The 25,954-nt window shown below is 35.7% G+C and overlaps 2 protein-coding genes across 6 annotated transcripts; both read left to right on the forward strand.

Moving 5' to 3' along the window:
• The first annotated feature begins 1,026 nt into the window (after nt 1-1,026).
• LOC121867303 (protein slowmo-like) lies at nt 1,027-13,783 on the forward strand. Of its 2 annotated transcripts, none has more exons than XM_042367202.1 (5): nt 1,027-1,183; nt 3,305-3,491; nt 8,184-8,270; nt 9,201-9,374; nt 12,075-13,783. In XM_042367202.1, the coding sequence occupies exons 1-5, from the start codon at nt 1,152-1,154 to the stop codon at nt 12,360-12,362; spliced, it is 768 nt and encodes a 255-aa protein (XP_042223136.1). In that variant the 5' UTR covers nt 1,027-1,151; the 3' UTR covers nt 12,363-13,783. The 2 variants fall into 2 exon arrangements, with proteins under 2 accessions (XP_042223136.1, XP_042223137.1); XM_042367203.1 differs by having other exon boundaries at nt 1,028-1,183; nt 3,326-3,491.
• A 1,590-nt stretch (nt 13,784-15,373) lies between these two features.
• LOC121867306 (protein Dr1-like) lies at nt 15,374-24,753 on the forward strand. Of its 4 annotated transcripts, none has more exons than XM_042367206.1 (4): nt 15,374-15,421; nt 18,853-19,077; nt 19,608-19,771; nt 22,782-24,753. In XM_042367206.1, the coding sequence occupies exons 1-4, from the start codon at nt 15,412-15,414 to the stop codon at nt 22,902-22,904; spliced, it is 522 nt and encodes a 173-aa protein (XP_042223140.1). In that variant the 5' UTR covers nt 15,374-15,411; the 3' UTR covers nt 22,905-24,753. The 4 variants fall into 4 exon arrangements, with proteins under 4 accessions (XP_042223140.1, XP_042223141.1, XP_042223144.1 ...); XM_042367207.1 differs by having other exon boundaries at nt 15,415-15,550; XM_042367210.1 differs by lacking the exon at nt 15,374-15,421 and adding an exon at nt 16,080-16,284.
• Nucleotides 24,754-25,954: the final 1,201 nt, after the last annotated feature.

The following is a 25,954-nucleotide window of genomic DNA, read 5'->3' on the forward strand; positions in this document are numbered from 1 at the left end:
TAATAATTATTATTATATTTTCACCCCCAGGCCCTGATGTGGGTCAGTGACCTGTGCCCGGGTGGGCTAATCCTAATCCTCTTAAAAAAAAAATCTATATATATATAGTGTACCTGCATTGTTTATACTCATGATGAACTAACTATATAATGTACCTGCATTGTTTATGCACATATTGTACCTGCCTATTTTTACACTTTCTGAATTATATACGTTACTGTACCTGCATTATCTATATACGGCACATGGTAAACCAATTGTAAACTTCATGAATTTGCTAAATACATTTTTTTACGGATACTACTACAGTATGCACTATACGGAGTTGTAGTTGGTCTACTGGTATATTGGGATATTTAAACTGTTGCGTTTATTAACCTAACTTAACCTAATCTAATTTAACCTAACCTAACCTAGCCTATCCTAGGTTAGGTTAAGCCAGTGTAAATATCCCGTCGACCAACTCCAACTCGGTAGACCGCACACTATAGTAGTACCATTTTATTATTATTATTATTATTATTATTATTATTATTATTATTATTATTATTATTATTATGTATAAGTTTAGGTATTACTGATATTACTACATTTACATGGCAGTAAAACTTAACGAGCCTACTATGGCTTAGGAAATTGATTGATGTCAAAATTAGTTTATTATAAAGAAAGAAATAAAGATCGAAGCATTTCTTAGAACGGGAATCAAATACCAAATTTGAGATACTGTACTTGAAAAATGGCAGTGTAAGGAAATCCATTAAATGTGCTGGGTGGCAACACCAGACGTCATAATGACGTCAGCAGGTTAGTCGTCATATTTTCTTTTTATGTTTGTTTATATAATACAGAAATGTTTTTTTTATCATTTTAATTTTACCACTAATAATACTTTGTATAATTTTATAAAACTCGACGGTAAATAATATCAGAATTAATACAGGGATTTGTGTTTTTCTTGTCAATACGTGATGAAAGATGGGATTCGGCAACTATATGGGTTGCGTAGCCTCCCAGCCGGCAGCCGCTCAGAGCCTCACTGATTCACTCGCTCCTCACGAGCCGCAGTGCGCGCTAGACGGAAGGCCTCACTGATTGCTGTTGAGCTCAGTGTTAAATTTGTGTATATTAAGTACTTACCACCTAAAACCATGAAAATCTGGACATCAGAGCACATATTTAGGTGAGTAGTTTGTGTTGAAAAACGAAAAAACTCCTAAACAACCTTAAAATTAGAGGTTACAATTGTGCATGAGTCCGGTGCCTCAGCTGATCGACTGGGAGTGCTTATGGAAAATTCCAGTAACACGTAGTTTAGGCGCAAGAACCACGCGAAAATTTGCATACTTTGGTGTATGAAACATAATTATGTGGACTGTACTGTAGATGAAATACATATACAAGAAGTAATGTGCCGGATATGTGCATGACGACTGAAAACGGGAATTCTTGTAAACAAGTTTTCTATGTAAAGGTTACGTCATTTCGGGATTATTTATGTGTACTGATATCTAATCCCACAGTGAACACTGAACAGTATCTTTAGAGCACCATCACTGCTTTACGACGTTATGTTTATACATAGTACTGAATTTGAAGTCGAATAGACGAATTTAGCTTCAGTAGAGAAAATAATGTCACCTATGTCAATTACTCCCGTTACTCTTTATATCATGTGAACTGTGAAATGTAAATTTTTCATTTTATTGCTGTATTTAATAAGTCACCACTAAAAGCCTCTGCGAGTTCCATAAATGTCGCAACACAAACAAGAGAAGTTTTAATGCAAGTTAACCAAGGTCATACTGGCACAAGTAGTGAGTGCAGTAAACAGTGCTAAAGCTGCCTCCCGAAAGCTGGGAATGCTGAACAGATGCCGTAGCTACTTCACTCCTGAGCAGAGCTGCTTCAAGTTTATAAGAAATTCATTCATCCTAACTTGGAGTACTGTACTGCTCTCATGTCTGGGGTGGCTCCTCTTCTGTCCAACTGTTAGATAGGGTGAAATCAAAGGCATTTCGTTGATAATCTCTCTTCCCTTGATCTTCACTGCAATGTTGCTTCACTCTTTTACAGGTACTTTAACGGGCAATGTTCGGTGGATTCCACTGGCCCACGAAGACCAATCCACTTTGCTGGTACAGTATCTCGGAATCTAACCACCTACATGTTATCAAAGCGAAATATGCAGGAGCCCATCCTGCTGAAACCAGAAATATCGACGTGTTGAAAGTGGCATATTGTCTAAATAAGGCTGCAAGACTTCAGTCAACATTGCAACATATTTTTCCCCCAGGCACATTAGCGTAAAAAAGTATGGTCCATCATCATGGCCTATATCCTGAAAAAGAACAAAAATACCAAATTAGTGTACTTAAGCATATGATTCCGTGCTTTTATTACACCCTGTACGATTAATTTTTATTTTCTGTGACATTTTTGCTTGTGTTTTGTTATTGAAATACTTTTAAAAAAAATTTACATTTAATTTTATTAATACAATAGACTATAGCTAATTTCAACCCACCACACCATGGATTTACAGACCTTCCGTATCGTCCCATTTTCGACAATAAATAAATTTTGCTGTAGAGACAACTTGAGGAGTTGGTAAAAAAATCAACTCCACAGTGGATTTATTTTGGGTAGAAATCTAGTGTGACCGCAGCTTTAGGCTAAGTGCATTGTCATATCATTTATATTCCTTACTATCATGTACAGGCCATATGTGGAAAAAATTAATGAAATCGAACAATGCTTTATTCCCAAACACCACCACTTGTGTGCAATGAAATTGTAATACTGTATTGTACACAGTACTGTTCTTACACACCTTAAATAGCATTTTCAATAATATTATTCTTAAAAAGAAGGGTTATAGTGGAGAAGGTGGTTAGTACCTGAAGGAGTTTATGAAATTCATATTTTTCACAAGTGTTCTTTGGATGGTAATAATAAAAACGATTTAATGTTTTCATTTCATTTTTAAGTGTCTTTCATGTTTTTACCCCATAATTTTCCTCTTCTTTAAAGCCCTGCCCACTTCGTGTGATAAAAATTGCATACTGTATTTTTAATTAAAATCAAAACATAAAAAACCTCAAAATGTATATTTCCAACAAAAATGCGCGAGATTAATTTTTTTTTGCTGTATCTCGCTAAATACAAATCAATATAATATATATATATAATTCCATGAGTGGTCACAATGAAATATTTACCTTGATGAAATTCATCCATTCTTTGGACTTGTGGAATATATTTGTAGATGAAATTGTGTTAAGACGCAAATAATGATATGTAGTATGTATTTCTCTTACTTCAGCCACCCTTGGGAAACCGTAACACAAGCAGTTTGGAGAAAATACCCAAACCCTCACAACCCAGCAGTAGTTGGAACAGATGTTGTTGAGCGCCAAGTGGTGAATGGAGTCTTACACACACACAGACTCATCAGTTCTCGGTGGGGCCTGCCGTCCTGGGCACAGACGGTAAGTAAATTATAGTATGTAAAGTAAATTCTTCTAATGGACAAATTTAAGATAATTCTTAGTAGGCTTGGAGAATATCACTGATTTGACTTATAATTACTGCCAGTAGATGCAAATCTTAGGTAACTTGTGTATTGCTAGACAAAGTTTTGAAAACTGAGGGTCCCAGGACCCCCCACATTATTGACAGGATCTAAATTTCAAAAACTTAATTAAAATACTGTAATGGCATAACCCTCCCAACCATACCAGATTCCTTGAAGGCCGACACTTGTATGTCAGGTGCCCCTATAAGATGAGGATGGAAGTTTCACTGCCACACATAACATGTGCACTTGTGGTTTTGAAATGACCAACAATAAAAAGGACAAAAAAACTCCTGCTACAAAAATACACATCTATTTTTGAAGCAAGATTCTCTCTTTATAAAGGTGAGATCAGAAACTAACAAAGTGCTTAACTGGCTGTATGTGAGGCGGGTGGAGATGCACAATGCAGTCGCTGGCGTAATATTGCTGTTAGTGGTTGTAGCTATCACAGGAGAGTCAGTTGTTGATGTCGCTGCTTCTGTAGAATGAGTGTCCTGCATGGATGGTAGACACCCATTATATGGCCGGTGGACAGAGCTTGTACCAACTTGTGCTGCGATTGGTTGGTGGTATAGAAGCTTTGACAAGTGATGATATCATTCTGCACTGGTGGTGGTTTGCAAGTCATCACAGGTCCATGACTTCATACTATAAATCCCTTTGGGTCACTTTTCATATAAAAAAAGAAAGCAGTGTAGTATATTTTTCCATTAAAGGTTCAGACGCTGAAAGGGTGACTGCATGAAACAAACACACTAAATGATGGCCTATAAACTCTGGAGTTATTTTATCCTTGAATAACCTTCTCTTTTTCATCTACCAATACTCCCTGCAGTGGGTACCCACTTTATTTGGGGGGGGGGTGAATTCTCAAGTGCATACTGTATAAATGTTTTAGATTGAAGTTACCTGTGACATGTTCATACTGTAAGGTACCTTCAATTAATTTTTTAAGGTGTAGTCCTTATAATTGGTTACTGTCAATGAGAATACAGTTTACAGTGCTGTGAAATTTTGCTTTCAGTTTGGTGTACAGTACATTGGAGTTGCTTTGGTCTGTTGGCTTCATCATTGCTTGTGAAGGAATTTATGTAAAAAAGAAGAGTCAATTCAGTCACATATAATGAAATACAGTATAATACTTGGCCATGATGGGCTCTCTTAAAGAATGTGGAGACCAATAGGTAAGTAAAATTCAGAAAAACAAATTCTTTCAGGAATTTAATGTAGGTTCACATTCAATAAAGTACAAGATATAATGTAGGCAGAAGGCAAAGTTGTAAAGTAACGAAATAAATTTACTTGAATCTACTTTTTAAAAAGTACCAAAATTTTTTAGTAATTTTACTTTGGGATGGTTTTCTAAGACTTTTACTCCAGTACAATTGAAAAAAAATCATTACTCGTTACGTACGGTACCCCAAACAAACAAGCAAACACAGTTTTAATGCCTTGTAGCAAACTAATAATATATTTTTAATAAATTAATAAATAAATTATTAGCCATAGTAAAAGAGTTGTGTGGGTGGAACCGTGAAGGGTACAGTGTGGGTGTGGGGAAACACCATGCGGGTCACATTCCTAGACTTTCGTGAGGTGAAGTGAAGTCAGGTCAGGTGGCAGTGGTCATGACAGCTGACTTTCTCTTTGATCTTCTTGTGTCCATTAGCACCTTGACCACCCACCTCACCTAGCCTACCCTCTTATTCCCCCTCCCCCCATCGAACCTCCTCTCTTCTCCCCCACCTTTCTGTTAGACGTCGGTTGCTCTTTGCACATACCTGTACCTAAAATGAATTTCAGAGAGGCTGTGATTCTAAAATGCTTTACATAATTTCTTCTTAGCTATAAAGCAGGTATCTGCACATGTGTGAGACTGAGTGTATTTAAAATTCTACTTAAATAATTAAGTACCACTATCCCTTTCCCTTGCCAGCACCCGCCACTCATCATGTCACAAGTCCATGTGGTCAGACACTGATACATTGGTACTTGTGTCTCGCAGGACACGCTATGACTTGTAATATGGAGACAATATTGTCATGGTTTAAGGACAAAGGGGGTTAGCACTCTCCCTGTGGTAGGAGGTCCCTGACAATGGACAGTCAGGGCAATACAGTAGTGTTGAAAGGTGTTAGCATCGGGACAGTTACAGAGTTTACAGGAAGAGAAGTGCGGGTCATCCTCCACTTCAGATACATGCCAGATAGGTCTGTATCCTAACCTAATGTGAGCAAAGTCAACATTATGTCTGCGGACAATAAGTCCATATCGACGATACTTGTGAGGATAAGGAAGAAGGTGATAAGTGTTGGATGGATATATTTTCAGCCTGTTCACCCTCCCTGTGATGGATTGTAGGGAGAAGAGCGGCTGAGCGTACGAGTATTCTCTTTCGCTAGGTCCTGCTGGGCTTATATTTAGGCCTAAAAGATCCTGATTGGACAGCCATAATTTTGAGAATCCGTTATTGATTAATCTTAATAGAAAGATTCGCAAATAAACATGTGTAATGCTATGTGCCTTATTTTTATCTTTAGTGATCTATATTTTAATAATTTTCTGTGGATTTATTTAAATATTTGGAACAAATAAACATTTTATTGTTACCTTTTACTTTGACATTTGGTTACTTTAACTTCTATTCGAGTAACATTTTGCCAATGTAACAATACTTTTACTTAAGTAACAAAATCCAGTACTTTTTACAACTCTGGTAGAAGGCCACTTCACCTTTGTGTAAAAAGTATTTGTGTTATAAGTTCTGGCAGTGATGTTGGCAGCTCCCACCCAGCACTCTTGGCTCATGTAACTGTTTATCCTTAATTGTAGTGAGTGTTTAGTGTTAATTTTATAAATTTTCTTTCACTGTGGTGGTGGCATATTATATAATGGTCACTTGAAATTAAGATAGATTTGATTCACGGAGTATTTTTGTACTGGATTGTAGTTAAATTGCTCTTTAACCCAAATGAATGAAAGTAAAAGTTGAATGTTAAATGACTAGTACTCGTGATTGTGTTGCCCTGCCAGGTGGGTGTGTGCCAATACAACAGTTCCTTTCATGCTTTGGCAAAAACTTGTCGTGAATTTTCACATGTATATATATGTACTGTATACTGTATGAATATTTTTACATATATGAAGGTTTAAGATGTTACCTTCTTTTATTGTCCTTGGTATCACTAACTTGATACTGTATGTTAGAAATACTGTACAGTACTTACAATATGAAGTTTTAAGTACAGTACTGCAATAAAGAACATAAATACTGTATATAAAAAAAGTAAATATTCCAGAATTCATAAAATTTAAATTTTTGTATTGATCATGTATTTAATCATAGACCACACAGCATAATTACTATACAAGGGAGAACACTATAGAGTTGGAGTTAAGTTTCATGTTTAATTTCAATTTCATGGTTCAGGGGAAGAAATGAGTGAAGTGTCATCCTCATAAGTAGATTTTATATTGAGGTGCTCCGCGTACCCCCAGAAAATTCATTTTCTATAATAGAAAATTGTCTTGCCCTTCCCTGTAGAATGGCTTTACCTTCAGTTGGATAGCTCATCAATTGTATGTCTCAGGCTAGAATTGATGAATAAACCAATTGAGTGTAAAGCCAATTGATATAGGAAGGCACTACAATTCTTTTATTACTGTATAGTATAGAAAAAAGGACTATTGGAGTTATGGCAATTTCATCATTTGTACGAAGAGTGCCTCAAGTACCAGGAACAGAGAATCACACCAGGAGTCACATTTGGGGCTGAAGATGATTAAGAATGCATGCATACACCTGAAGATTTTCAACTCCAGACTTGAAGCCTCAATAAATGTTGAGAATAGCTTGATTAGGTTTAACGAAGTGTGGAGCTACTTACATTATAAACATGTGTGCATAGATAGTGTATACTGCCACTAAACACATCAAGCCTGATATCTCTCATGTCATTCATTCTGGCCCTGCAGCTATATAGTGGGATTTCGTTCTTCAGTCTTTCATCTTTTACACATGCTTCAAAAGTTATTTAAAAGGGGAACAACTTCTATCATAATTTATTTTCATTTAAGGTTGCTTTATTTATTTTTTTATGGATGTGTATGAATTGGTGAAAAGTTAAACAAAGAATTGTTCTATTGATTTCCTTACAGGATGGTATGGATGTGAAGTGTTTCATGTTACAGTAATACTGTGGACAGAATTTGACCTTAATAAACGATGGGAAGGTGTGAAATTAGGGCAACAAAGATAATTAAAAAATTTTACTGACTGTAATAGCAATAAGGGGTGCAGTGGTAGAGTGGTTACAGTGTTCACCTCCTGTTCTGTAGATCGGTTGTTCAATCTCGGGTACTCCCAGTTTACCCAGCTGTAAGTGGGTACCTAAGTTTACAACTTGGGGAAGTGAATGTGGTTGAGTGCAATATTGGCCATGCTGCCTGCTTGTGCACTGAAGGCTTAGTACAGTATACAGTGTGCTGTATCCACACTGATCCTAATGGGTAGTCATGCCTATGGGACCCATTTTCAATTTTGAATAGCAATTAGTTTGAAGTACTGTACCATAGTTAATAACATATTCATTCTTCTTTGCAGATCCTTGGTGCTGACCGCGTATGTTATGGCTACGAGCATTCAGAAGTTAATCCTGAAGAGAAAACTATGACAATGAGAACAAGAAATGTAAGTCTTGGACTCTCACTCTATTTTTAATTACTGTTGTATATTATGTCATAACATGGTAGAACCTCCACCTACAAATCAACTTAGGTCAAATATACCAAAATCACATTTCCCTTTTTCTAAAAAAGTTTGAGAAAACTATTAACAAGCATTAATTTTTTTTTGTGGGGGGAGGGGGCTGATATCTGTACTGTTATGTCTATAAGAAATACATTTATAAGCTTCTTTATGTGAGACTCAAAAATGTAATACAGTACTGTACACTACCGTATATGGATATTATTTTTATACCTACATTGTACTGTATTGTATGTGCAACAGAGGCAAATCAAATTTTACTTTTCATCTCTATGTACGGTACATATTTGCACAGTACCTAAGTTTGTCAGCAAAATTATATAATTACTGTATGCTGTACTTTAGTTTTTAGTTTAACAAATTTATTGACAAAGCTTGGAGTACAGTTTGCCTATTCTGAGTAATTCAGTCAGGTCTTGACACTGTGGGTGGTATCACTTCTCACTGCCACACAGGACAGAGGTTCATACACAAAGAAATACAACATATTCATTAACAGCTATATATATAGAGGTCAGATTCATGTGGATAATGTCACTGTTCACGGCCATGCAGGACAGAGGATCGTACACAAAGAAATACATCATATTCATTAGCAGTATATATAGGTCAAAGTTGTGTGGGTGATGTCACTGTTCGCTGCCACGGAACACAGTGTATACTCGAAGTAATTTGTGGAGAGGCTTCTTTATATGTATCCATTGATGACCTGATAAGATTTTGAAGTTCAAGTGATTTTTTAATTTTGTTTACAACATTGACATTTGGGAGGTAGTGTGGATACAATTTGCACTTATTAGAAAATGATAGATTCTACTGTATGTAAACTACTTAAATTTTTTTTGCCCACAGTTAACATTTTCCAGTACTGTAAGCATGGATGAGCGTATGGTATACTCTCCTGATCCTACAGACTGTGAAAAGACAATCCTGCGTCAAGAGACCATCATTACCGTGAAGGGTGTTCCCCTTACTTCCTACATGGAGGATTACCTCTTAAACAGCATATCGACAAACTCCTTTAAGGTAGATAATAGAAAACACTTGTTATGTTAACATATCAGTTTTGTGTGAATGATAGTTATGTGAATCTAATATCATGGTAGTGGATTAGATTATTTACTGTACATGTATCCCCTGATAAACATATACGCAATACACCTAAATTTAAAAAAAAATTAATGGAAGTCATAATTTGACAGCTTTTTTTTTTATACAAAAACAAATACCTGTATTTGCTTTAACAAATAACTATCACATTTTGATGTTATTTCTTTAAAGAAAGCAAACTTTCAGCTGTCATGCAGGATGCACAGAGATGTATTTATGATCGGCTGTACCTGTACAGTGTTCATTATTTTCAATGTACTGTATTTATTCTTTACAATTATTTTTACAAGACACATAGTGGTGAACTTTGTGTGAAAAATTACCGAGTTGATCAACATTTTCCCTCATTAGAACATAACCCAAAATAATACATGGGTTCTACTATTCAATTTGTTTTCTCGGTTAATGAAAGTATTTGCAGGAACACAACCCCTTCACATATCAGGGGATACATGTATGTGAATAACATAATACATAATGCTTGGCATACGAGTCCTGTGTTAATATAGATATTGCTCAATTTTATTTATTTCTCGCACTTCCACCCCTTTTCCCTGTCATGCTGTTGGATGGCCGGAATTAAAAGAAAAATTCGTACCCAATACAGACTTTCCCTTGGCTTTTATTCACTTATTCTTACTTTTATAGTATATTCTAATATGGTTAATTACTCCCCTTTCTCTAAAAGGCCCCAAATAACTAGCTATCTATCTCATTTACCAATCACGTTTTACAACCTAGCACCTCCTATCAGCAGCATATTCTCCCCAAATATCACGTGATGCCAAACTCAAGTCATTTACACAGTTGCTGCTTTCTTGGATGTGTCACCTCACTTTGGGTGTGTCTTCACATCCATTCATCTTATTGTTGTTTCATCACTTTATCCTTTATTTGCAATAGGGTTAGGTTCCTGAAAACCCAATCACAGGTCGAAATATCATAAATCAGGTTCATTATCATGTGGCGTTTAATGGGATAGGTTTCTGGCCAGCCGGACACCCATATGTATCACTGAAGAAAAAATTTCTAGAATAATATTAGCACAACAACACAATTAAACAACATTCACCACATCGGCCTAAAGCAGACTCCTTATGTTCTTATACAATATTGTTTAATTGTTATTTTTTAATTAGTAGATACTTTACTGTAATTAATCTGTGTTTAATAATATCTGTATCCTTCTTATGCAATATTGTATAATATCTCAGGAACGCATCTCCATACTGTATATGCAATCGTACCAAATTCATTTTTCAAACACAAATAGAGCAGATGTGAAAAAAATTTTATAAAATATTTTGCTAGCCATAAATATATTTGCTACTTAGCTTTCATCTTTATTAAAGACATCTTCAGGTCATTGAGACCCACTAATCCCTCCTGCCATTGCACGACATTACTCTAGCATCTATTCTAATCATGATAGAGACAGGAATTTGATACCATAATGATACTGAATAAATTCTCTACCAGACCTTTTCAGTTAAAGATTCTTAACCAAAATATTTTGACATGATATAATAATGGGCACTCAATTCTTTTATGGAAAAACATAATAAATGTTGGTATTATAGTGTATAAAATCAGTTCTAATTAAGTTAGAAACACCATTTTTTTTACGAATATAATCTTGCGTAATTTTTCTAAAAGTTTATTTTAATAAATATATATAAACGGCTAAAAATCTGATACAGGCATGTGAAGTGCCTCATGATTGGAGATGTGTGTCAAAGTGGATTTCTCCACATTTTTTCCCAAGTCTAAACGATGCATCTCACACGGACAAACACAAGAGCTCTATTTATTTACGCAAACACCACTGTACACGTACAATATATTATAAATAAACAATTTAATGTATATACTACTGTCCTATTGACCTTACAGTAAGAGTAGACTACTTTTGGATAAGTAGTGTTATCCCCCCCCCCTTATATATTCGCTTTTTTTCGGACTGGGATCTACCCCAATTACAGTAGTCCGATTTATTGAGGTTCTACTGTACAGTAATACCCCGATTTACGCAGTAGATTGAACCCGCGGAGTAGCGCGTAAAACAAGAAGCACGTGAGTGTAATAACAGAACATATAGGATTAATTGAAATAGAGACTGGGCTGACTACCAAACTCCACTTTTTCAGACACAATAAAAATAACATCTTAATTTTATGGTGGTATGCACACACAATTAATAATTAAGAGAAATATCAATAATATTAGGTTTTTTAACACTTACATTAGTAGAAAAGATGACTGGGCACACGGGGATGGGGGGTTGGTTCCGAGGCAGAGGGCAGATTATATTGGCCCTCACTTGTATCAATTGTATCACTATCCACCACAGAGGCTTGCAGGGCCTCTTTGTCAAACCCCCCAAAGTCCATATCCTCACTATCACTGACTTGGGCCGGCTGTGGCAGGTGAAGAACTCGGTAATGTTTTGATGACTGGGCTACCTTGTGCACACCCTGCGTATATGAGTAGATGCACCGCGTAAATTGGGCATTCTAGTTCTGGCGGGGTACTGCGTAAATGTGGAAACGCGTAAACGAGAGCCGCGTAAACCGGGGTATTACTGTAAATGTATAATTTTTTTTTTTTTTTTTACAGGGTCGTGATGCCATGGAATTTGTCATCTCTAAAATCAACAGAGAGGTGGAGGAATTGATGTCCACATACAAGCGCAGTACAACAGAAATATTCTCGCATACAAAACGCTCCTTTGGAGAAATCACAGAATCTGCTCTTCGTTCTGTTGATGATATTTCTTTAGTGGCAATGAAGTCTGTTGATGAAATCTCCGATGCTGCTAAGAAATCAATTGATGACTTATCATGTGCAGCAAAGAAGGGAATTGATAGTTTTACCCAGCCTGCAGGATCTATGCCAAGAATATGAAAGCAAGAAGTATCTAGGATTTATTTCAATTGTAGTGTAACAGTTTCTGAAGATAATGCATTGTCAGAAAAGACGAAGAAAAGTTGATAAGAAGACGGCATCGGTATAAATGGTTGTACATTAATATCGAATAATACAAGTTTTTCGAGGAAATATTACATAATGCTTTGCAGTACAGTATACAGTATTGTATATTTATCCTGTTTAGGATAGCATATGATGAAATGATCTTGGACAAAGAGAATTTGATGGCTTAGGCTACAAATTTTCTTGACTGTAATATTCCCAGCAGCATGGGACTTCTTCATGTTGAAGATATATTTCACTTTGTTCATAATTCAAAAGTCTGATATAATATTCTTTTAAATTGCTGATAAATGTTATCAGGAAAATTCTGGACAAAAAATATACTGGACATATGACTGGTCCTTTGGTTGTTTTTATTTTATTTCTCAAGAAACTCCTTGTTGCCATGATATGTATGGTAATAAGCTTGTACTGGAGAGATGTTGCTATAAGATTTTGGATTTCAACCTTGTGCAGTATTGAAGTGATGAACACTTTCTTGTACAAGGACATAATCCCAAGTATGATGGCTCATACTCACTCAGGGTCCATCCATTTATGGAAGTAATCCGCACTCTGTCATGTAAGGTATAACCATTTAATTATATCTGTTCAGAGATCCTCAGAATTTAAGTACAATACTGTATATTTTTTACAATCCTCTTTTTCAAACATTGTGCTGTGATTTTATTAGTCCTGGTTAAAAAAAATTCTTAAATGAAATATATATATATATGGTTTGGTTAATTATTTTCAAAAGCACCTGTAGCAAAAATTTGAGCATCTATGAATTTACATGACAAAGTGCTGGACTCATCCACTTTTCCCACTACCTAAAACAAACAATGCAATTTGATAGTTTACCTCTATTATTTTATTTTATTTATTTTTTTGTTCAATAATAGCAGTTTACACTGTTATCACATATATCTCTTGTGCAAATAATGTAGGTGCTTTAGCTGTTCATCTTGGATATCTATAATTTGAACACTTAGATTTCTTTTATGTTATAAAGTAGAGTATGAACTAGATACAATAGTAATGTTATGTCGACTATAAGCAAATGTGTTGAAGAGCATGTACAGTACATATCATGTAATCCTCTGTAATAGAATCAAGTCTGTAACAAAGTTACTTGCTATACCATTAGCAAATATGTTCTTAAGAAGATGTAAGTTTTTACCATCAGTACAGTATTGAGAATCTGAAGCCAAATACTATATAAATTATGCTGCAGTTCCAAGTGTTGTCGCATATTTTTATTCTTGCAATATATTTTGTATAGTATTTATTTTATTATTGATTTTTTTTCTTCATAATATTCAAATGTGAACAATACACTGCAGGAACAAAAAGTTGTTTTATTTTTCATATACATATACACAAAGTGATCCCCCGATTAACTAATTCCTTACGAGCGCCCCTCAACATGTTTTCGCTTGCACACTAGCTGTCGTATTAGTCCGCCAATACAGTAATCGGTTCTAGGGCTTAAATTCCTTCCTATTTTAGTAAATATCAAGAAGTTTGTACTATTCAATAATTATTGAATAGTACAAACTTCTTATAATTTTAAAAGTCTTATACTGTATTAAAATTTTTAGTCATTCTGGTTGGGAGGTGGGGTGTTAGACAGCCAGGAGGGGAGATTACTGCTTAATTGTCAATGTAGAATGGAAATGTCAGGGACTTGGGATTATACAATAGAGGGAGTGTAAGTTTTTCACTTATAAAATAGCACGGACTTGACTTGGCAGAATATAACTTTCATTACTGGGTTTCTTGCAAGATAGCAATTATAGTACGGTACAGTAGAGTATATGCATCCCATAGTTTCCAGTAGACAAAATTTGTAGTAATTAACTTAGTACATTGAGTACAGGTTTGTCCCGAGGACAATAATTTATTTTACCTTTTTCACTATATTTAGGATGGTGTGTGCATGTACCTGTAAATGAGTAAAAACAAGTGTAGAAAGTTGTGTATATCTACCCAAAAAATGCGAGTTGAAAAACAACCATAACACCTCACAGCTTGGTCCAGTAGTCTGGTGGTTATAATGCCATGATTAATCCCTATTAAGTAGTATAATATCAGTAAACACTAATAATAGCGGTGAAATATGGCAGGGATGGAGAGTTACAAGAGCAGATGATGCTCTAGCTAGTGGTCACTCATTCGCTCCCATTGCCAGGCAGTGATAAACAAGTTATATACGTAAACCATGCATTAACCTACGATAACATAATAAGAAACATTATGTTGTGTTATCCTCTTCACCACTGATCGGCTCGTTAATCGCTTGGGCAATTCGACACGTCTCTGTTACCTACTGTTGGCAATTACTGGGCATGCACTGGCTCCTGAATGTATCTGAACCTGGTCCAATGATTGTCAAGTCTGGTCTTGAAAGAGCTCACTCTCTGTACCGTCACAACACACACTGGCAGATTGTTAAAAAGAGTTCACAACTCTCACTCTGAAAAAGTTATCCCTCGCGGTTTTCTGGACCTGCGGCTGCTTCAACTTTGAGCTGTGACCCCTTTGGGGCGAGCGTCCACCAGCTCCAGGTAAGGACACTCCACTGAACAGTGGCCTTTGACATGTTTGTACACCTCAATTAGGTCCCCCCTTGTTCATGTTTTCTGCCTGAGCCGATTAAAAAATATATAACAAATAGATGTAATTATTTGACAGTAAAAGCAGCATAGCCATTTAGTTTAATGTAATTAAATACTGTAGAATATGTAGCACATTTAAATAAAAGATAAAGTGTTTTTTAGTCTGTAAGACAATTTTTAAATATTGAATAAAATACTTATAAACAACATAAATAATAAGTTTATTTAAAATTAATCCTTGCATGAATAGCAGTGTCCAGTATTTTGAAATGGAAAATCTGATATTTTCAATCATAGTTTACCCTTAAAGATGAGAATGTTGTTCTTCTTCCTTGGAGTTGGGACGCTTGACTGACCACTAGATGGCGAGAGGTAAGGGAGACATGCTTCCCTTGTGTTGACTCCTACGTTTGTTTACTCACTCAGCTGACTGGAGCCACGGAGGTGACCGAGTGTTGACTGTTCACCCAAGCACTAACCTCGTCAATCAATAATCATTAGGTACAGAAGTTTTGCCAGCCTGGTTACTTTAGTATACTTTACAGAGATAAGAAAGTTTGATTTTCAAATCAGCATTTGAGTCTGACTTGGCCAACATACAGTGCATTATGAGTCTGACTTGGCCAACGTACAGTGCATTATGAGTGACTTGGCCAACATACAGTGCATTATGAGTCTGACTTGGCCAACGTACAGTGCATTATGAGTGACTTGGTCAACATACAGTGCATTATGAGTCTGACTTGGCTAATGTACGGTACATTATGAGTCTGACTTGGCCAACGTACAGTGCATTATGAGTGACTTGGCCAACATACAGTGCATTATGAGTCTGACTTGGCTAATGTACGGTACATTATGAGTCTGACTTGGCCAACGTACAGTGCATTATGAGTGACTTGGCCAACATACAGTGCATTATGAGTCTGACTTGGCCAACGTATGGTGCAATGCCAGGAAAAGGGTAACCAACCCTTTGTACTGATATTTGAATTTCTACAGAATTAGTGTTAAGGCATTAGTGAAATAGTATTTATTGGCGACCTGTTCAGCCATATCTAGTTATTCTGGTACTGAAAAATCAAATCTCCGCTCCCGACGCACCCACACATTATTCAGTGGTGAAGACGAAAAACTCTTGCCTAATTTTAAGTCTCCTATTGCTATAGCCAATAAGAAACTCCCACACCACCCCCTGCACATGCGCTGTAGATGCTTAAGAAGCCAACACGGAGGTAAGAAGCACTGTGTGTTGGGTGGTCAGACCTTCTCTGAGACGTAAACAATAAATGGCGACACTTGTGACTGGCCAAATCTACCCGGTAATAATATTGAAAAATTAAGATCTCGGTTATCCTTAATTTCCGGCGGAAATATCACAGAAGAAAAAGGTCTTAGAATTGTCTAAACATTACAAAAAACATATTAATAACAGCGAGAGAAATACCGGTGCAAGATCGAAAATTCACCATTAAATCTAACGTAACCTTAGTTGATAAGAAAAACAAGTAGCAGAAGCGTTGTTAGAAGACCTCACCAACCTACCCAAAGAAACCAGACTAACTTAACCATGCGTCTCAACCCTACAGACCCCCTGGCATATAAACAAAGAACTTACTATTATGTGGTGTAATTTTACCTTTTTTTGTGGACGTGAGAGCAGTGACCTGATCCATGTGGCTCACAAACATACACTGGCAAAACGCATTGATCGGAAATGATTGGCTATGTACTTCCGCATTACGCCGAAAAAGACAAAGTAGTCTACAGTGTACACCTAGTTGCCTAATTGTCTTCCAAACGAAGCAATTTCCATAAAAATTATATTTATATCAGAACTCACTGATGAAAAAATTGTAAGAATATAAACATCAAAAGAAATCACGCGTCGGCTGTGAAGTCCTCCATATTAGACAGTCATTTGCGGGGGAAACGTCATAGAAGAAAAGTGTCTTTGAATTGTCTAAATTATTGATTGCAAAGATAAAGTTCTTAGGATTCCATGGTTGTGTGGAAGTAAAAATACGGTGAAATTAATAATTGTCGCAAAACTGACAAACGATTTATGCTTGTAAAACAATATACCTGTATTTATTTTTTTTTGGGGGGGGGTGCATAATATTTGAGAACAGTACTATTACCAGAAGGATTGTTCGATTTCGTTAAATTTTTCCATAGATGTTCTTATTATTATACAGGTAATTAGGATTTTAAAAGAAGCGCCATTAACTTGAACCTAATAGAACCTGCCCTAACCTACCAAACCTTACCTAACTTCCTAACTTGGTGGCTCCTTCCCTTGGACCCTCACCCATATTAAACAGAAAGTACTTACGGTATTATGATATCTTGTACCAATGAAAGCAACCTCGTTGAAGCATCATTGTGTAACTTTACATTTTTTGTGGATATGAGGGTACTCTCGGACCGAGTGGGTCGGTTGTAAACAGATGACATGCAGTGACTCGGCAGATTATTTTGAAGGAAAATTTACAGAAAATAATAAATTTATTCACATACAAAGCACATAGAAACATAATTTTAATGTCATATGATCAGTTTTCACCATGCTTTACCTCGCAATTTTTCCCTCATCCTACCTGCCCTGACCACTGCAGGTGATTTATGATCATAGAGGAAAAACTAAAAATAAAATTAGGCGCTACTATAGTTGTGTGATGTACAAAGATATCTTTAGTCTAACCTAACCTAACCTAACCTAACCTAAGTAATCTGACTTAACCTAACCTGACCTAATCGAACCTAAGCAAAGCTAACTTAACCTAAATACTGTATCTTGTAGACTGCATGCTATAGTAACACCAAAAATTAGCTATACCTAACCTAACCTAAAATAGAAAATCTTGTATTTAATGGGTATAAAATCATGGTCGCTGTTGCTGATATTTGGCAGGACTGGAAACATTTTATAATATATCGATCATAAAATGAACCAAACACACTAACGTAACCAAATCTAACCTGACTAATATACGGAAAATACTGGAGCAGATGGCGGCTAATATATGAGACGTGACCGTTGGCGGCTAATATATGAGACGTAACCGTCCGCAGTTTGGTAATTATGAGGGTATTTTTAGACAATTTTGTATGCTGATTACTTTCAGTTCTATTCATTTTCTTGTGTAAATTTTTAGTTTTCTATATACTGTACAGTATAAGTGAGTTAGGATAGCATTACTGTACATACAATCGTGTCATCAGCCGTGATGTAGCAGATGTAAACAATGTACCGTGAGGGCAAATATACGAGACATGGCTATCAGCGGTTTGGTAAGTGTGTGGGGTGTTTTTAGACAGTTTTGTATGCATATTACATTCAGTTCTATTCATTTTCTTGTGTAAAGGTTTAGTTTTTTAGATAGTATAGGTGAATTAAGATATAGGTTAGGTTTGGATAAGCTAGGTTTAGGTTAGCATGTGATTTCAGCCATTTTTATATTTTTCCACAACACCAGGACGCTTTGTTCGATTTCGTTCATTTTTTCCACATGTTCTTTGGATGATGGTAAGTAATAAAAACGATATGACAATGCACAGAACCTAATAGAACCTGCCCTAACCAACCAATGAAACCTACCCTACCTTACCTAACTTACTAGCCGTGGACCAAAGTTGTGGGACCTGGATGTGTATGTTCATTTCTTGTTCCAGACTATATTTTGAAATACCCGTACAGTATGATTTGTGGATCATCCTCTCATTTTTGTATGTACTGTACTATGTTAAAAATTTCATATTTAAGGATTCCTATTTCAGTATTGTCCTTATTTCCATCTTAGCCATGAGTGTTCCAGCAGACCAGCCCGATGATGAGCTTACCATCCCTCGGGCTGCCATGAACAAGATGATAAAAGAGATTCTTCCAAATGTACGAGTTGCAAATGAAGCTCGGGAGCTTATTCTTAACTGCTGCACAGAGTTCATACACCTCTTGTCCTCTGAAGCTAATGAGATCTGTAACCAGCAGCAAAAGAAAACTATAAATGCAGAACATATATTAAAGTGTGAGTAAATTTTAATTCTCTACTGTATTAGGTAAGTTGAACTGTGACTTATTGAGTGAAATGCACAACTTTTTACTTCTAGTATTGAATTATCTGGCTGAGTGCAAAAAGGGTCAATGTCAAAAAATGCCAATTCAGATTTTGGCCCATGTAACCCAGGTTTCATGGGCCAAAGTCTAAATTGGCATTTTTTTACATTGGCCCTTTTTGCACTCAGCCAGAGAATTTGCTTCCATAATGTAGTCACTGTATCAGTATTGGATAATTAAATTAGTAAGATGTACATTATCTTGTACCATCAGTATACAGTACAGGTACTACATTTCTGTATTGTTGCTTATAATGCTTAGAATACTGGACAGTATTACAGTAGTACAGTACGGTATACAGTATAGATTTATTTCTACAACATTAATAAAAAAATAATTCTCGCTAAAGTCTAATATCTTTATATATTATTAAATAGTAAGATATTGAGTAAGAAAAGATCTATCCACCAAATATTATAACTTATAGTGATGTGAATTCAGCCTTAGATACACTTGGCTTTGGTGACTACCGAGCTGAAGCTGAGGCAGTGCTTAAGGACTGCAAGGCCATGGCAGCCAAGAAGAGAAGAAAAAGTACACGTCTAGAAAATCTTGGGATCCCTGAAGAAGAATTACTTAGGCAGCAGCAGGAGCTCTTTGCCAAGGTGTGTGCATATCTTCAAAAATTTAAGTTATAATCTTTCCTGCTTAACCCTCTCGCACATGATGACGGGATTTGCATCATATTCATGATAAGACTAACTTCATGGTGATGCAAATCACTTTAAAAAATTTGCAAAACATTAAGTTTTCAACAGGATTGTGTCAAAATTTGATGCATCACAGTAGCAAGTAAGTTCTATCAAATAAACTAATTGGCAACTCTTGAGGCCCATAGGAAGGGAAAAAGTGAATGATAAATGCACAGTATTATCTCAGCAGTCACACCATGAGTGTGAGCAGTGTCCAGTTACCGTTCCATGACACCGTGCGGGCTGCCTTAACTGGATTACAGTGCTTACCATACTCCCTGAAATAATTTCTTTTTAGTGTTAGTGAAGTGATGGTTGTTTAGTGTAATATATCTTTTTTTCTTCATATTTACAAATAAAGTGTATCAGGCTATACAACCTCATTATAGTGACAATGTCTCGAAAAAAGTCTCTGAAAGGGGACGATTTTCTAGAACTCCTGTTTAGGGGCAGTGAGGATCAAGTGGATAGTGATAATAAGGAGCCTGGTAGTGAAAATGATTGTGATATCAACAAAGAAAGTCATGAATCTGAGGGATAAATTGTGTTGGTTGCATCTACGTTATCACGTGCCTCACCACCAGAGACTCCCTCTACCACCACCCTGCACCAACACTGTATCACCCTCACTCTTCTTCACCACAACTTTCCACTTCCCTAGCATCTCCTTCATATCTCCTGCATTATGCAAGTCTCATACCACCCGCTATCTCCCTTCCTCACCAGCCAGGTGGTCCACCAACACCCCACCACATGCCTCCCATGGTCACTAAGCTCCTTCCACCTCCCACACTCCACGTATCAGCTATGCTACGTTGGAATACCTCTCCTTCTTTATTAAACACTCACGCACCCTCATTCACACTCCTACGCACTCATCCATACTTCCACACACACTCATCCACACTCCCACACACTCATCCACATCCCCACACACTCATCCACATCCCCACATACTCCTACACTCATTCTGCACTCACACACTCACCTACATTCACTCACAATCATTCACTCACACTCTTACATTTTACTCAGGCTCATTCACTCACTTCCTCCCCTAAAGTCCATCTACAAGTTCTGGAAGTCTTCCACCTCCCTGAAGGATGTGGGTACAGAATGATCAGTATGGAATAAATTTATTTTATATTATATTTTCTGTTATTTTATATGCATTTTATTATTAGATATTGTGTTACCTTCTTTTACTATACTGTATGACAATCAAGCGATGTCGTTCAACACCCATCCACCTATAAATATGATCTTATGATCTTATTTTATATTATACAGGTACAGTACTGTAATACAATTTATGTTATTATGATATAGTACAGTATTTTGTTATAATATGTGTTATTCTTGTATATTATACTATATACCGGTACCACAAGTCATGCGATGCGGTCGAATGCCCACCCACATGTATAAAAAGTCGCCAACAAAACCCTCAAGACTTACATGAATTTTATCAGTATCATTCTTTTCTGTGGTTTTAACTCTTCACATTAAATAACAATCACCTCGATGAAAACAGTTGTTGATAACCAGACTTTTGTCTGATTTTCAACCCGGAGAGTTATGTTTCATATTTTTTTATTGTTAATGTAATAGTCTTTTAATAACCTTGTTATACACTTAAAGACGTTAGTTTTTGAAGTGCAATAAAACATAGCAACAAATGATTTTCTTTCAACAGTTCAGATAAGCACCTCCTTCCCCCTCCCCCCCCCCCTTGAGGTACAGATAGGCCCTTCAAATTTGCAGGGGTTAGGTTCTCAAAATGGCCGAGAATTGCCAAATCCGCGAATAACATTTGCTGACGGGGAGGGTGGGGGGATTTTTTATATTTGTGTACAAAGAAATGTATATATTCCCTTTATGTGTTTGCCTTTAGGACAATTGTTTCTTTTACCTGTATTGTATGTATGTATGTGTGTGTGTGTGTGTGTGTGTGTGTGTGTGTGTGTGTGTGTGTGTGTGTGTGTAGACACACACACATAAAACACATACAAATAAATAATGGGAAAATCCTCTCACAAATAATCAGAATTTTTTTTTAAATGTTAAGTCGACCCTCAAGTCTACTCGGTGCTTTGTTATTAATAAAGCACGGATTACGAAGGTAGACACAACATTTTATTACTACATTTGTTTCTGATTATTTGCGAATTATCGCGTACTGTATTCGCTTTTTTTTTTTACTTTTACATCTTTTGGATTGGGGTCTGGCCCAATTAGTCCAATTTATCGAGGTTCCACTGTGTGTGTGTGTGTGTATATATATATATATATATATATATATATATATATATATATATATATATATATATATATATATATATATATATATATATATATATATATATATATATATATATATATATATATATATATATATATATATATATATATATATATATATATATATATATATATATATATATATATATATATATATATATATATATATATATATATATATATATATATATATATATATTCCTCCAATCCTTTTCCCATCACCTTGCTTGTTCATGGACCTCACTGGTTAAACATATGTGGGGAGGTGGGGTCACACAGCACCTGACAATTTCCAGTCTGGTTATTTTCCTCACAAAATATTACTGGTAACGTGTCTTCTGGGCAATTGCTGGGCACATGAATATGAGAAATCACTTGTCTGGTCCCTAGTCCAGGCACAACTTGAAATAAATGCCAAAGCATTTGTATATATATGCTTCTGTTTATATAAATAGCTGAGCATTTTAGTGACATCTTGTAGTTATGCAGTGGTAATTCTTGAGTAGCACTGCATAAGTATGCTGAAAAATACATTTACACTAACATCTAATGATACTATTCAAACAGAAACATGCTGGCTACTAATAGACATTTGAACTCTTCAATTTTTTTTTATATTCAGGCTCGCCAGGAACAAATGTTGATGCAACAACAGGAGTGGCAGATGGTACAGGCTCAAGCTGCAGCAGCTCAGCAGCAGCAACAAGAGCAACAGACTATTGATGATGATGAAGATTACTCCTAAAACTTCTCCTTAAGTCACGACCAGAAGTATTTTGTCTGTTCCATTTTGAGTTTTGCAATGACTTTAGTAAGTTTGGTAAATTAATTCATTTAAAGTAATCTGAAAATAGTGAGACTTAAGATTGCAGGAGTCCTTTTCATTTTCATTATAGATTTTTTTATTGTAAAACATTGTTTCTAATCAAATTTTAAGCTGGTCATGTTGCCTATCAAAACACTGCTGTTATTATTTGGCTAACCAGAACAGTATTCTTTCAACAGTTGTCCTTTTGCTACCAGTATTTATTACCATACCTCCTGACCACATCAATACTACAGCCTGATTTATTATTTTTTTCAAACAAACTTGAACCCAAAAGCTTATTACTGTACTGGTATTTCTTGTTTTTCGTGATGTTGTTCTACCCTGTTGGTTTTAGTTTGACAGGTGCATCTTGCAAAGACAAAAAGTTTAGGATGGGCATTTTGTTGTCATAAAAAATGAAAGGTAAAAGAAAAAATTATTGGTTTATTCAGTGAGTACTGTACTGAACATACTCAAATGTATTCACCCCACATACGTACCATATACTGTACAGTCAATTATTTTCTTTATGAACTGAAAATCAGTCAGATTTATGTTTACGGAAAGGCCATTTATTATGGTGAAATATTCGGAATTGTAATTTGTAGGCCTTATGTTCCAATTTCCAGTTTTGACCCAAGTGGAGACAGTACTGTACTGTATTTGATGTCATGTGGATTGCACAGATTTTAAATGTAAAGTGAGAATTTTGCAAGTTTAAATTTTTTTCACCCTTGTCAAGAAGTAAGTAATTTTACTCTTTTTTGTTTGATCTGAGCTCTTGTGTATGTCCACTCCTATAGTTTAAGCCCCTGTGTCACTGGCAGAATTAGTAATGTAAGGTGTAGATGTGAGACCATGCTTACACCACAGCAGGGTAGACCATTTTTTTCAATTTTGCTGTAATATTTTATAAAATATGTCATACCTCAACTTCAGGCATAGATGACATTTATGCTTAAAGAAAATATATATAGTTTACAGAAAAAAGGTATACCTTTTCAAATTTTCCTTGTGTGCACACTCTACCATCTCCTTCCTATCCTCCATATAACAGATCCCACTTAAACCTTGATTGGTTGGAAATGTAAATGCCTCAAGTCTGTTTTTTGTTATCAGAGGCTGACAATTTTATTGTAGTGCATACGGAAATACTCTAGTGCATAAGTATTAGCTCTGACAATACATTATGTTAGGGTGTCTTGGGATTGGAGGGTTTATAACTCCTTCTTATATGGTATCCATATAAATTTTTTTTTATATACATAAATTATTTCTTACTGGATTTGAAAATGAAAGTGGATAGGGGGTTTCTGAAATACTATCGGCTTATATTAGATATATTGAAAATTAGCAGAATTCTGTTCTGTGTTAAGAAACAATGTTAATGAAAAATTAATTAACAATTACTATTCTCACTGAGGATTGTATATTTTATGAACAGAAATAATCACTGTTGCTGCATTCCAAGTTGATCTGCACCATTTGTGAAGCGCTCTTGCATATAAACTAGAAGGTCTTCCTGTGGATAGGTCTTTCACATAGTTTTTAATAGAATTTTCACATTGAATTATTGACAATATTTCTGACTAGTATAAGTTAGAAATATGAGAACTATAAAGTGAACAAAGAAGGAATATGAAAGGGTTATGTATGATTGAGCAATGACGATGGATGCACTTGATTATAGGTTTGTCTGCTTTGCTGAAGTACGTAATTTTTCTCTGCAATTGTAACCATCAATACAGTAATTTTAAATTGAATAAATTGTTTATACAATACTGTATGTAGAATTTACTTAAATAACCTATTATAAAGGGGATCAGGTGAACTCATCCATTGGTAGAACGTAGCTCCAAGAAAGCCCAGTCCCAGAGACATCCCATGTTCCTAGTCACATAATTTTCTGGTTAATGCAAAAGACATTCACTATTTTCATTACTGTAATAATACTATTACAACAAATACAGTATTTATTGTTCCTGGAAATTTGCACTGTACTGTACAGTATAGTAATAGTTTCACACACTAGTATTCTCCATAAACAAGCTTAGATATGGGAGTGACATTTGTGTAATCCACACACAATGTCAACACAATTCGGTAGGGTAAACCTTCTTGTCTGATATCTGATAAAATTAAGAAAAAGTTTGTCCTTTAAAGGATCACATCCAGTAACTGGCCTGAAGGCACTGAGTCCCATGGTTGGTAGATGTAGAACTGTAGTGGGAGGAGATAAGTATTTTCTAACCCAACATATTACGTTGCAGACAGTTTATGGTCAAGTTCTTGACCTTCCCAGCCAGGATAGGTAACATAGAAGGCAGTCAGAGGTCAAACTTAAGTCAGGTTAAGTCATTAAAATAAACCACAAACTTACTGAGCTATGTACTTTATTTGTTTATTATGTACCCCAATTAAACCCAGGTTGAGCAAGGCCAGGTTATGAAGATAGTCTTTTGTTGAATTATGTAATTTATTTCTGTAGATTATGCAGAATTTCTTTGCCTTGATCTTGGAGAACACTGATTAGTTCCATTGTTATTGTGACACCTATTGTCTTGCCTATCCTGGAACACATCATGAATACCTGTACAGAACAGGTATGCAATAATATTTACTAATGTACGTATGTAGTTTATAAATTGTAAAATTTTATGTTTAAATAATCAGGAGTACAAATATATATGTAACAATTTAAAGTTATCAAAATCTTGAGTGATGTTTGTTTTGATGGTGCTGAGCATGTTTAATACATAATGAACTATGGGCACACCTCAGAAAAAACATGCAAGTCCAGTGGCAGCTCATGCCTAGGAGCTGCAGAACTGCAGTCAAAGACTATGCTGTACGAAAGATAGGAAAGCGACTATCCCTACCACTAAAAAAACATGTGCGGTCTAAATCCATGACAGCACCATCGATTGAGCTGGCACACCACTATGCGGAGCATCATTTTAATGGTTGCTAACATGTCAATTTTTCAT

The sequence above is a fragment of the Homarus americanus genome, unplaced genomic scaffold (assembly GCF_018991925.1).
Source record: "Homarus americanus isolate GMGI-L3 unplaced genomic scaffold, GMGI_Hamer_2.0 scaffold6317, whole genome shotgun sequence".
Classification (NCBI taxonomy): Eukaryota; Metazoa; Arthropoda; class Malacostraca; order Decapoda; family Nephropidae; genus Homarus; species Homarus americanus.

What these genes read in the sequence shown, in the direction of transcription:
- LOC121867303 (XM_042367202.1), top strand. Translation starts at nt 1,152, where the DNA reads ATGAAAATCTGGACATCAGAGCACATATTTAG. An exon ending in ACATCAGAGCACATATTTAG is followed by an intron (nt 1,184 to 3,304) that starts GTGAGTAGTTTG and finishes AATGATATGTAG; the next exon opens with TATGTATTTCTCTTACTTCA. An exon ending in TGACAATGAGAACAAGAAAT is followed by an intron (nt 8,271 to 9,200) that starts GTAAGTCTTGGA and finishes TTTTGCCCACAG; the next exon opens with TTAACATTTTCCAGTACTGT.
- LOC121867306 (XM_042367210.1), top strand. Translation starts at nt 16,251, where the DNA reads ATGCGCTGTAGATGCTTAAGAAGCCAACACGGAG. An exon ending in TGCAGAACATATATTAAAGT is followed by an intron (nt 19,078 to 19,607) that starts GTGAGTAAATTT and finishes ATGTGAATTCAG; the next exon opens with CCTTAGATACACTTGGCTTT. An exon ending in AGCAGGAGCTCTTTGCCAAG is followed by an intron (nt 19,772 to 22,781) that starts GTGTGTGCATAT and finishes TTTTATATTCAG; the next exon opens with GCTCGCCAGGAACAAATGTT.